This window comes from Trachypithecus francoisi, unplaced genomic scaffold (assembly GCF_009764315.1).
Source record: "Trachypithecus francoisi isolate TF-2019V2 unplaced genomic scaffold, Tfra_2.0 Lachesis_group6, whole genome shotgun sequence".
NCBI lineage: Eukaryota > Metazoa > Chordata > Mammalia > Primates > Cercopithecidae > Trachypithecus > Trachypithecus francoisi.
This window is the reverse complement of record NW_022681471.1, coordinates 49,720,465-49,732,979: the sequence shown is the minus strand read 5'-3', so window position 1 is coordinate 49,732,979 and position 12,515 is coordinate 49,720,465. Positions and strand designations below refer to the sequence as shown.

Below are 12,515 nucleotides of genomic sequence, written 5' to 3'. Positions count from 1 at the left end.
ACCTCGTGATCTGCCCGTCTCGGCCTCCCAAAGTGCTGGGATTACAGGCTTGAGCCACCACGCCCGGCCTATATATCTATTTTTATACCAATACCGTGTTGTTTTGGTTACTATAGCCTTACAACATATTTTGACGTCAGGTAATGTGATGCCTCTAGCTTTTTTTTTTTTTTTTTTTTTGCTCAGGATTGCTTTGGCTATTCTGGCTTTTTTAGTTCCATATGAATTTCAGGATTGCTTTTTCTACTTCTGTGAAAAATGATGTTGGTATTTTGATAGAAATTGCATTGAATCTGTAAATTGCTTTGAGCAATATGGTCATTTTAACAATATTAATTCTTCTGATCCATGAACACGGATATCTATTTTTTGTGTCCTCTTTAATCTCTTTCATCAATGTTTTATAACTTTCAGTGTATAGGTTTTCACTTCTTTGGTTAAGTTTATTTCTAGATTTCTTTGTAGCTATTGTAAATGGAATTGCCTTCTTGATTTTTTTTAACCACATCCTCGATCAGCTTCCCATGGGCATTCTTTGGGTACAGTTGCTCAGCCACTTATGAAATTTTAACCGTATTGTCACCTCTCCTGTATTTCATCTCATCCACATCAATGACATGAAAAGCATTGTCACATGCCTCACTTACTTCCACATAGTGTATCCACCATTCCCCCTGCTCTACCAGTCTGGTGACCCTGCCCAACAGAAATTAGGTCAATCTGGAATTACTTGTTCCAGAGGGTTCCTGGAGATCACTACTTCTCTGTGTAACATATACGCCTTATGTTTAAATATTCTAGAACACTATGCTATCAGTGCTGTCAGTGTCACTAGGCTATAGTTCCCAGAGACTTCTTCCTTATTTGAAAACTGGATTGTGTTTTCTCTTCTCCACAGCCTTTCAACGTTTTTTTTCTTTATGCTAGGATTTTTCTGGGTCAGAAAATTGAACTTATTACAATAGTTGGGGCCTCTTCTACTGTCTTAGCATTTAGCCTGACCTTTATATTTCCCTTTACATTCTTACTTATTCTACCCATTCCAATCTGATATGTATTTTCCTTGACAGACTGTGGGAGAGATATAGAATGGAGTGATTGTTGAGGTCCCAGCCCTGCAAATAAGATCTTTGTGATATGTGTTGTGGCCTTATAATCAACAGCTCTGCAACTGTAGTGCTTAAAAGACTTTCTGTAATTTGGAGATGGTGTCTCCAGATGGCAGCCATGTGTCACTGCCAGAGGCTCCAAAGTAATGCTGGTAGCCCCAAGAGTAGTGTTTACTGAAGAAAAGATTTCTCACTGTCATCTGTCTTCATTCTCCAGTTGCACTCAGACAGAGGCTCTAGCCTTTCTTTGTTCCTTTGGTGTCTCATCTACTTTTTTTTTTTCAAAGCTCCCCTTTTTTTTTTGTCCCTTAGGATGTGGGAACTGAATGTCCCTTAGGATGTGGGAACTGAATCAACTCATATGGGGCTTTAGCCTTCCCAACCCTAGGCTACAGACCCATGCCATGCTGTGTGTGTGCATCCTGTGGGCAGGTGGCTCTCTGCTTGCTTATATGTGCCCCTTTAAACTCTGAACCCACTAAAGAGTCATTTATTTTGTATAGCCTGTGAGGCTCTTTATGATGCCTTTATGATTTAACAGCCATATAACCTTTTGTGATCAGTACTGAACTGGGATTGGACTTTCATTCCAAAGAAGCCTTCTTTGATGTCACAGTCCCTTCCTCTCTCTAGTTTACATTTTTGTATTATCCTTAAATTTTTATGTTAAACATACATACAGAAAAATTCACTCTCTTTGGTGTACAGTTCTGTGAGTTTTGACAAATGCATAGGGTCACATAACTCCCACCACAGTATGAGACAGTTCCATCACTTCAAACTCTTGCCCAGTGCTTCCCCTCTGATGTTATTCCCTACCTCTACACCTAATCTCTGGCAAACACTGATCTGTACTCTGTCACTGTATTTTTGCCTATGTCCCTATATTTTTGTTATATAAATGGAATTCTACAGTATGTAGTTTTTTGAGTCTGGCTTCTTTCACTTCCCAAAATACATTTGAGATTGATTGATGTTGTTGCATTATGTATCAGCACTTCATTCTTTTGTATGAATACACCACAGTTAGTTCAGCCATTCACCCGTAGAAAGACATTTGAGGCTGGGCACAGAGGCTCATGCCTGTGATCCCAGCACTTTGGGAGGCCAAGGCAGGCAGATTAAGAAGTCAAGAGATCGAGACCATTCTAGCCAACAAGGTGAATCCCCATCTCTACTAAAAATACAAAAATTAAATACAAAAATTAGCTGGGCGTGGTGGCGCACGACTGTAGTCCCAGCTACTGGGGAGGCTGAGGCAGGAGAATCAAGCTTGAACCTGGAGGCGGAGGTTGCCGTGAGCCGAGATTACACCACTGCAGACAGAGGGAGACTCTGTCTTGAAAAAAAAAAAAAAAAGACATTTGAGATTTGAGTTGTTTCCAGCTTTTGGCAATTATGAATAGAGCTACTTTTAACTCTCATGTACAGGATTTTATGTGGACACAGGTTTTTATTTCACTGGCATAAATACCTTTAAGTGGGATTGCAGAGTCATATGGTAAGTGTACCTTTCTTTATAAGAAGGTATCGTGTTACCTTTATAAGAAATAGCCAAAATATTTTCCAAAGTGGCTGTATTTCTGCATTTCCACCAGACATGTATGAGAATTCCAGTTTCTCTCATCTTCACAAACACTTGTATTACCAGTTTTTTTTTAAGGATACCCTCCCTGATGGATATCTAGGTAGTATTTCATTATGATTTTAATTTGCATTTCCCAAATGATCAATGATGCTGAACATCTTTTTATGTGCTTATTTGCCATCAGTATATCCTCTTCAGTGCCATGTGTGTTTATATCTTTTGTCCATGTTCTAACTGGACTGTTTGCTTTTTCAATGTTTTGAGAGTTCTTTCTATATTTTAAATACTAGTCCCTTTTAATGGCTTTGTCTTTTCACAGAACAATTTTTAATTTTGACAAGGTCCATTTATTAATTCATTAATTTATTACAATTTATTTTTCTGGCCAGGCACGGTGGCTCACGCCTGTAATCCCAGCACTTTGGGAGGCCGAGGCAGGCAGATCACGAGATCAGGAGATCGAGACCATCCTGGCTAACACAGTGAAACCCCATCTCTACTAAAATACAAAAAATTAGCCAGGCATGGTGGTGGGCACCTGTAGTCCCAGATGCTCGGGAGGCTGAGGCAGAGAATGGGGTGAACGCGGGAGGTGGAGCTTGCAGTGAGCCGAGATTGCACCACTGCACTCCAGCCTGGGCGAGAGCGAGACTCCGTCTCAAAAAAAAAAAAAATTTAATTTTTCTTTTATTAATTATGCTATTGGTGTCATACCTAAGACCACTTTGCTTAGCCCTAAATCCCTGTGACTTTCTCCTGTTTTTTCAAGTCCATGATCCCGTTTGAGTTAATTTTTGTATAAGGTGTGAGACTTAGGTTGAGGTGGTTTTTTTTTTTTTTTTTTTTTGCATATGGAAGTACAAGTGCTCCAGCACCATTTGTTTGAAGGCTGTCTTTCTTCCACTGAATTGTTTTTGCACTTTTGTCAAAAATAATTTCAACACACCTGTGTGGGTTTACTTCTGGGCTATTTTTTTTCATTGACCTACTTGTCTGTCTTTTCACCAACACCACACTGTCTTGATTACTGTACTTCTAGCTTGTCTTTCTTCTATTGCTACAGTCCCCCGATGGTGTTATACATTAAATATCCAGGATGGAGAAGCCACATGCTACTCACCGAGGGGAGGAAATTATCACAGCAGCCTGGGCACACGTTGTGAGCTCTCCTGTGACCGGGGCTTTCGACTGATTGGAAGAAGGTCCGTGCAATGCCTGCCAAGCCGTCGTTGGTCTGGAACTGCCTACTGCAGGCGTAAGTTGTGTGTGTGCATATGCTGATGCATGTATTTGAGAGAAGCCAGCCAGCCAGCTGCTGAGGGTATATGCCTGGAGGTGTTACTAATATGCCCTTCTCTCAAGTACAAATTGAGAATATTCCACAAGCCCCCCAACAGGGCCTTTCCCCATCCTAACATTTGAGTTCAGTTTCTCTGGGTTACTGTCCAAGCAATATGAGCATTTAAGGAGCAACCATCTCTTCTGACTCGGGGAGCCCAGGAGTGCACAGCCAGAGCTAAGGCTTGGGCCTGAGGTCTGATGTGGACCTAGATCTTCTTCTGGAGCTCCTAAGGATGTGTGGTCTTAGACTCTTTTTCCACTTGTGGTCAACTGCTGTACTTCCTGGCCTACAGCCTTAGAAACCTTGGCAGTGAAGCTATGAACATCTGCTATTCTTCATTTTCTTCTGAAAGTCAGAAGAAAAATCCCTAAGTCTAGAATGTGAAAACACTGATATAACACATTCCAAATCATTTCCCCCTTCAGCTTCCAAATCTCTACCTCTTACTCAAGTTCCACAGCCTTTTAGCAGCTGAGCTTTTCCTGTCCATATGTCCATGGCAGAACACCATTTGTAGGACACCCATGTATGCACAGCCCTGTATTGGTCACTTCCTGTATTACTCAATTCTTCAAATACTCCCAGGCTGCTTATAGATGAATGGGATAGAAACACAAATGTGTACACATGAATGTCATGTAACTGGATGCAGAAGTGCTGAGCATTCATAAAGAAATGGGGCTAGTCAGAGAAGACGCTGTAGAGGAGAAGAGAAGCTTGATAGCCAGAAAGCAGGCAGTCACCATACCCCTCTCGGTGACTGGAATTAAATTGTTTCAGGACTTAGATCCCATCATTTTCAACATGAATTTGAATCGGTCTGACACAATTGAAAAGTACAAGTGAACATAAAATCAATTAAAAGAATGGTGACATACATATTTCCAGGTGCCTACAATGAGTCAATTACTACATTTGAGCATTGAATTTAGCTTTGACTTTCCTCATAAGAGACAAAAGGGCAAATGCTTTGGATCTATCATATTTCCTGTCATATGATACTAAGCAAACACATTCATCTGAAGAGACAAATCTTTTCTCTTCGCGCTGATTTCAAGAAGGTCATTTTTGCATAGGTCTTTACAAAGGGACACTGGAAAACAGAAAATGCAATAATCTTTAAGTCTTGTTTGCCAGGAAACAGAATGAATATAGCTTATACAGATCTTTATTCAAAGCTTCAACAATTAAACTTAGTCAGGATTAGAAGTTAGACAACCTAAAGGAATATATGGCCTCCTTCTCTCAAGTATCAGGTATCTCCAACAAGACTTTAGCAAGCATAGGCTCACAATTAATCCATGGTGACAGGCTCCACCTCTGCCACATGTGGTGTCCAAGGCACCAAATACCACACCTGGCCCTCCAGGCACTGCTCTGACTTGTATTCTTGCCCAGACAGTCAGCCCAAGTTGGCATGTAAGTGAGCCTCAGCTGAGCAGTGCCTAAGGGAGCCCCAAAATTATATGAGTATGCCTGGAGGAGAAAAGCAGCTTTGAACGTGCTCAAGGGCATCTAGCATTTGAGGAATAAGAGACAAAAATTCACAGTTGCTAAGGCCCTAAATGAGCCCAGAGGATATATGCATTGTCTCTTTTCATTTATACAACAATCCTATGAGGTATCCACATTTCACTGAAGAAAACACTGAGACTCAAAGAGATGAGGCAACCTCTTAAAGTTACAGAGCTAGTAAGAAGTGGAACTGGGATGCAAACTCAGGTCTGACTTTTTTTTTTTTACTCTTGATAAGTTGTTTTACTTCCCCCTCTAAAATAGATTCTATTTGTTTAGAGAAGTTTTAAGTTCACAGCAAAATTGAATGAAAGATATAGATATTTCCCATTTATCCCCTGCACCCACACATGTACAGCCTCCCCTGTTGTCAACATCTCCCACCAGAGTGTTACACTTTTTACAGTTGAATGAGCATACATTAATATATCATTGTCACCTGAATTCCATAGTTTACATTAAGGCCCACTCTTGTTGCATATTCTATAGATTTTGGCAATGTACAATGTTAGGTCTGATTTTGAAGTCTATATGCTTGGACAAGTAATTTACTTTTTTGACACCCCTCTGCCCAAGGGTGCTGCTATACTTTACGAAAATACAAAGACAATTAGGGGAAAAGGCAGTTAGGCACAAAAATGTAAGGACAGTTCAGGTAGGGTTTTTGTATTTTCTGCTGTCTCTGATACGTTTCTCCCTGTGCTAGATGCCCAGACATCACCTCCACATAGTTGCACAAGCCACTGAGCTTGCCACTTGGTTTTCTCTTAGAGATGAGATGCCACGCACTGCCATTCATCACTAGTGGCACTTACACCTGCACAAATGGAGTGCTTCTTGACTCTCGCTGTGACTATAGCTGTTCCAGTGGCTACCACCTGGAAGGTGATCGCAGCCGAATCTGCATGGAAGATGGGAGATGGAGTGGAGGCGAGCCTGTATGTGTAGGTAAATGCTGGTGCAAAGAGCCACCTCAGCATTATATCGACAAGAGATGTGGAATTCTCACCACAGAAGGCATTCCTCTTAGCTATGAGGGTAGCACCCTGGGTATTTGCTGAACAAAATGATCTTCTTCCCTGGAGTTGGGCTTCCTTCCCCAGTTTCCCTGAGCACCTTGAACTTTTTACCTACCCCGTGTGTGGTGTGGGTGTGTAGCACTGCTTCAATGGATTCCCTCCAGGGAAAGCAGGGGGCCCACGAGTCAGCACTTGATTTTTCACCTTGGCAGACATAGATCCCCCCAAGATCCGCTGTCCCCACTCACGTGAGAAGATGGCAGAGCCAGAGAAATTGACTGCTCGAGTATACTGGGACCCACCATTGGTGAAAGATTCTGCTGATGGTACCATCACCAGGTGAGCCTGAATAATGGATGCCGCTTATGCCTTCCCTCGGCTTCTCTCAGTCATTCAGGCTGGTCACACTGAAACTGCACAGGCTAAGGTGACAGTGGGGATGTGCCTCAGACTTCAATTCTAAGGGTTTCTTTCCTCAGTGTTTCTTTCACCCTGTCCCGTGCAGGGTGACACTTCGGGGCCCTGAGCCTGGCTCTCACTTTCCTGAAGGGGAGCACGTGATTCGTTACACTGCCTATGACCGAGCCTACAACCGGGCCAGCTGCAAGTTCATCGTGAAAGTACAAGGTCAGAAAGAATTCTTTAGTTTCCATATTGTTCATTAATCCTGCTCTACCCTGACCCACCCCATGTCTCTCCTCTCTATGTCTGGAAGAGACACACCTCATTTATACTGGGGAGGGAGAAAAACAAGTTCACCAAACAGGCTTATTTAGGAAGCCAACATTACATGTGCATACACATGTTTCTGAAACCTTTACTCTCCAACAAGACTCTCATCAACAAGACTCTCGTTATCCTAAATCCAGATAAAATTCACAAGGATATTCTTTATCCGTTTCTTTTCTTAGACTTCAAAATGATCACATGTAATCTGCCTTCATTCTATCATTCACTTCTGCTAAAATTAGTGGTATCGGCTGCCTGATTCTTCCTCTTTGCTTTGTGTTGTATCGTTTTGTTTTGCTTTTCTCATTATAAAGATAATTAACGCTTATTGTTGAACATTTGATAAATAAGGAAATACATAAAGGGGAAAATGTATTACCCCATCATCCAGAGGCACTGCTATTAGCTTTTGGTATTTTCCTTCCAGTCTTTTTTCTATACATACTTAAAAAAATATATAGCTGAGATTATACTGTATATCCAATCATAAATCATCCTTTTCACTTTTCATTAACAAAGTAATTGTCTCATGTTATTTTAAAATTCTTCAGAAATATTTTTAATGACAGCATAATATTCTACTCTAAGATATATCATAATTGCTAAACCCTTCTCCTACCAATGAACATTTAAGATTCCTCCAACTTATTTCTGCTATTAAGAGGAATTCTGCAAGGTAGTCATCTTTACACAGCATGTCCATAAAGTCTGGAAACAGATATTATTTTCTTTTAAAGACTGTCAGTCTTTTGATGACAACATGTATATTCACCTGTGTTTCCAGACTTTACAAACCTTTGTCTGCATTTCAGATTTAATTCCTTAAGAAAGGAAAATACAGCTCCATCCCCAGCCACTGGAAATATAGAAAAGCCATTTTTCTGATCATCCTAAGTCTTCTGGTCTAGAAAGCCCAGCATGGGCACCCTCTTAGCCTTTCCTTCTTATAAGGAACACCATAACTTCTAACTTGAGCTCCTCCCTGACAGTGAGACGCTGCCCAACTCTGAAACCTCCGCAGCATGGCTACCTCACCTGCACCTCAGCAGGGGACAACTATGGTGCCACCTGTGAATACCACTGTGATGGCGGTTATGATCGCCAGGGGACACCCTCCCGGGTCTGTCAATCCAGCCGCCAGTGGTCAGGTTCACCACCAATCTGTACTCGTGAGTGAAACAGGGGCAAGTGGATATGGTGATCTGGGGAACTTTGGAGGATCTTCCTCATGGCACAGGGGTCCAATAACAATGTATATGATGTGGAATGGGGGGTTCTGGGATGTGTCTAATTTAAAGACTAACATTCCCCCATAGACTACTGCTACCCCAAGAAGAAGGGTTTAAAATCTCCAAGTGTTATTTTAGGATTTCCCCCAAGGGACAGGAGAAACAGCCAGAGAGAGGTAACCTGAAAGATTGGAACACCTCAAGATGTTAGGTTACCTAAGCTGGGATGGAGGAGAAGCCGTACTCTGACTGGTCACCTGCTTCTGCCCTAGCTATGAAGATTAACGTCAATGTCAACTCAGCTGCTGGTCTCCTGGATCAATTCTATGAGAAACAGCGACTCCTCATCATCTCAGCTCCTGATCCCTCCAACCGATATTATAAAATGCAGATCTCTATGCTACAGGTAAGGCCCACTCCCCTAATGAGGGCTTATCTCCTGTAAATTACCCCTTACCTTTTCCAAATCAGAGATGTTCTCTGCAGCACAAACCTTACCTACTTCCTGAAACTTTTTGTGGATAGCATTTGATCAGTTTTACCATAGACATATTTAGCACATTTTTGAAACTGCTTTTACTGAAAAGGCAATAAAGTCACTGGAGTGGTGGCTGTGACTTGCAGGGAGCTGGGTGAAAGATGGGAAGGGAGTGTGGCAAAGCACTCTGAAGAGACTTGCAAGACAGCTATGATCAAATGTAAATGTTGGGAATTAACTATGTTTATGTTTTCAAGGAATAAGAGCACTAACGAACACTTATGCAGTAAGTGCTACGTAGGTATCCATTACTGATCTATGGGTTTTACACATATTCATCCAATTCTCACAACAACCCTTTGGAGGTAGATACTATTGTTATCCCTATTAAATAGGTGAGGAAACTGATGCATAGAGATTAAGTCACTTGCCCAAGGTCACTAGCTAGTAAGTGGTGGAGCTGGGATTCAACACAGGGAGTCTGGCTGCAGAATCTGTGCTCTTAGCCACTACCAGTAGCAGAAAAGAAGGAAAAGCGTTATGATATCTCAAAGTAAAATGAGAGAGTTGCATGACATTTTTTAACATAAGAGATACCTAGTCAAAGCCACTGGTAGGGAGAGGTCGATAGGACAGAATAAATATGATTATGGGGACTTATAAAAGAACAGGCTAGGTTACTGAAGATAATTCAGTGTATGCTGACAAGACTAACAGAAGCAGCTCTGGGGAGCTGCAAGGGGCTGGATACCCATGTGGGAGAAAAAGCTACTTAGGAGGTTTCTAAAGGTTGACTCTTAGAAGTTGCCGAGTGAACATTCAGGGGCCCAGGATGGAAGTAGTTTTACAAAAAAAAAAAAAAAAAAGCTGGAGGGTCTAGACCAAAAAGGCCTTATTCATCAGAGACCCAAAAAGGATGACCAAGGCAACAGTTCAGTTGGAAGCAAGGGAGTAAGAACAAGAAAAGGAACCTGTCAGCAAGCATAGTGACCCTGAGGGTGAGGACTAGAAGGGAAGCCCAAAGATGAAACAGAGGTGGGGTGCCGGGCAGTATTCAAGGTCTCTTTAAACCTCACCCTGGTAACTGGCTAGTAGGTAATCCTGCAAGACAAGGCAGGACAGAGATCCGGGGTAGGACTGCAAGCTGTGCTGCCCAGTGCGAGGAAGGTAACAAGGGGTAATGAAAAGAGCACTGGGCACAGTTTTGGAGAAATCCTGGAGACTGAGCGAAGGCCCTGGCCAGGTAGCCTATTGGTGAAGAGCACATGCTTGCGCAGGGGGCATCAGTCCTCAGTTTGAATGTTGGCTCAGCATGTTATTGTCACCACCTGGCTTGTGAGGGGTGTTGTGAGGATTAGATTACGTCTACAAAGCATTAGGTTTGTGTATTCAATAAACAACAGCCACATTTTCTTAATCCAGTCTGTCACAGATGGACATTTGGGTTGATTCCAAGTCTTTGCTATTGTGAATAGTGCCGCAATAAACATACGTGTGCATGTGTCTTTATAGCAGCATGATTTATAATCCTTTGGTATATACCCAGTAAATGTGGCACATATACACCATGGAATATTATGCAGCCATAAAAAAGGATGAGTTTGCATCCTTTGTAGGGACATGGATGCAGCTGGAAACCATCATTCTTAGCAAACTATCACAAGAACAGAAAACCAAACACCGCATGTTCTCACTCATAGGTGGGAACTGAACAATGAGATCACTTGGACTCGAGAAGGGGAACATCACACATCGGTGCCTATCATGGGGAGGGGGGAGGGGGGAGGGATTGCACTGGGAGTTATACCTGATATAAATGACGAATTGATGGGTGCTGACGAGTTGATGGGTGCAGCACACCAACATGGCACAAGTATACATATGTAACAAACCTGCACGTTATGCACATGTACCCTAGAACTTAAAGTATAACAAAAAAAAATTTTTTTTAAATAAATAAACAACAGCCATTATCATATCACACTGGCTATTCATTAAGAACTTATGTAATTTAAAACCTATGCAAAGTTAAACAATGATTATGTTCCTGCAATTTAGTCATTGAATTTCTCTTCTCTACCCAACTTTGTGTAACTGGTTTCAGTAGAATGAAGGAAGCACTGTTGGGGCAAGTACTTCAGGAATGACACAGGGAACAGGTTGTTGTAGACCCCACAGTGTGATTACGTGATCACTGGGGGAGAAGGGGCTCCTTTCCCACACTGCTACATGTGGTCCCAGGAGGAATCAGCCAAGTAGCCTTAGGTTTGAACACACAGCCCTGTTGTGTAAAATGTTCTCTCTCCCTCCCAGCAATCCACCTGTGGACTGGATTTGCGGCATGTGACCATCATTGAACTGGTGGGACAGCCACCTCAGGAGGTGGGGCGCATCCGGGAGCAACAGCTGTCAGCCAACATCATCGAGGAGCTCAGGTCCAGGCTGGGAGGCTGCCAAGCGCAGTGTGGGGGAGGGTGGCTGGGGCCGGGGGAGAAACCTTAGGCAGGACACTGGCAAAAGCGGACTATTGGGGAACCATCAGACACTACTCTCTCGGGGCACTTCTTGTGTTTGAACTCTTATGGATGCATTAGGTAAGACCAGAGAATTCTTTACTTTGGCAGAACATCAGAATCAAATGAGGGCTTAAAATACAGATGACCAGGCCCACCCTAAACCACCTTAGGAATGTGCTTTTACAAAGGCACCTGAGGGGACTCTGAAGCACAGCCAGGGCTGAGACAGTAAACCCAAACTTGACTCAGATAAGCCCCGGCTCTTGTTTTCTGGCCTCATCTCTTTGCCTTCAGTCTCCAAAGGAGCAAAAGGCATCTTTTTTTTTTGAAATGGAGTTTTGCTCTTGTCGCCTAGGCTGGAATGCAATGGCACGATTTCAGCTCACTGCAACTTCCACCTCCCAGGTTCAAGTATTCTCCTGCCTCAGCCTCCCGAGTAGCTGGGATTACAGGTGTGCGCCACCATGCCCAGCTAATTTTTGTATTTTTAGCAGAGACAGGTTTCCCCATATTGGCCAGGCTGGTCTCAGACTCCTGACCTCAGGTGTTCTGCCCACCTCGCCTCCCAAACGGCTGGGATTACAGACATGAGCCGCCATGCCCATCACAAAAGGCATCTTTAAGCACTGAAATCTGAGTCATATCTATCAACTCCAGGGGAAGAGAATATTAGAGGTGACAGGTAATGGAAGAAGTGGGTCTTTCTCATTATCTATCCAGTATCACCCTTCTAATACCTTCACATATATTCAGGGCCAATAAAGCCATTACTGCTCTGTTGTAGAGCAGTGCCTCTAAACAATAGAGAAACTGCACCTGCCTCTAGAGCGCAGTCTCAGTGGGGACAGAAAGATTCAGTCCCAATTAGAGAAGAGACTAGAAAACACTCAGAGGGAGACTGCAGACTTGCAGCTACAGATGGAAGAGTTAACCAGAAGGTATTTATCAACCTAAGGACTGCCATGTATGATGTGCATACACAGCACAGTC

The 12,515-nt window shown here is 42.7% G+C and overlaps 1 protein-coding gene across 1 annotated transcript in view; it reads left to right on the top strand.

Moving 5' to 3' along the window:
* Nucleotides 1–12,515, top strand: part of SRPX2 (sushi repeat containing protein X-linked 2) — a 32,819-nt gene that overhangs the window by 15,013 nt on the left and 5,291 nt on the right. Inside the window, exons 4-10 of the mRNA XM_033201163.1 lie at nucleotides 3,761–3,952; nucleotides 6,326–6,502; nucleotides 6,786–6,912; nucleotides 7,079–7,200; nucleotides 8,292–8,471; nucleotides 8,804–8,937; nucleotides 11,323–11,444. Coding sequence (XP_033057054.1) covers nucleotides 3,761–3,952; nucleotides 6,326–6,502; nucleotides 6,786–6,912; nucleotides 7,079–7,200; nucleotides 8,292–8,471; nucleotides 8,804–8,937; nucleotides 11,323–11,444 — 1,054 coding nt within the window. The remainder of the gene's footprint in view (nucleotides 1–3,760; nucleotides 3,953–6,325; nucleotides 6,503–6,785; nucleotides 6,913–7,078; nucleotides 7,201–8,291; nucleotides 8,472–8,803; nucleotides 8,938–11,322; nucleotides 11,445–12,515) is intronic.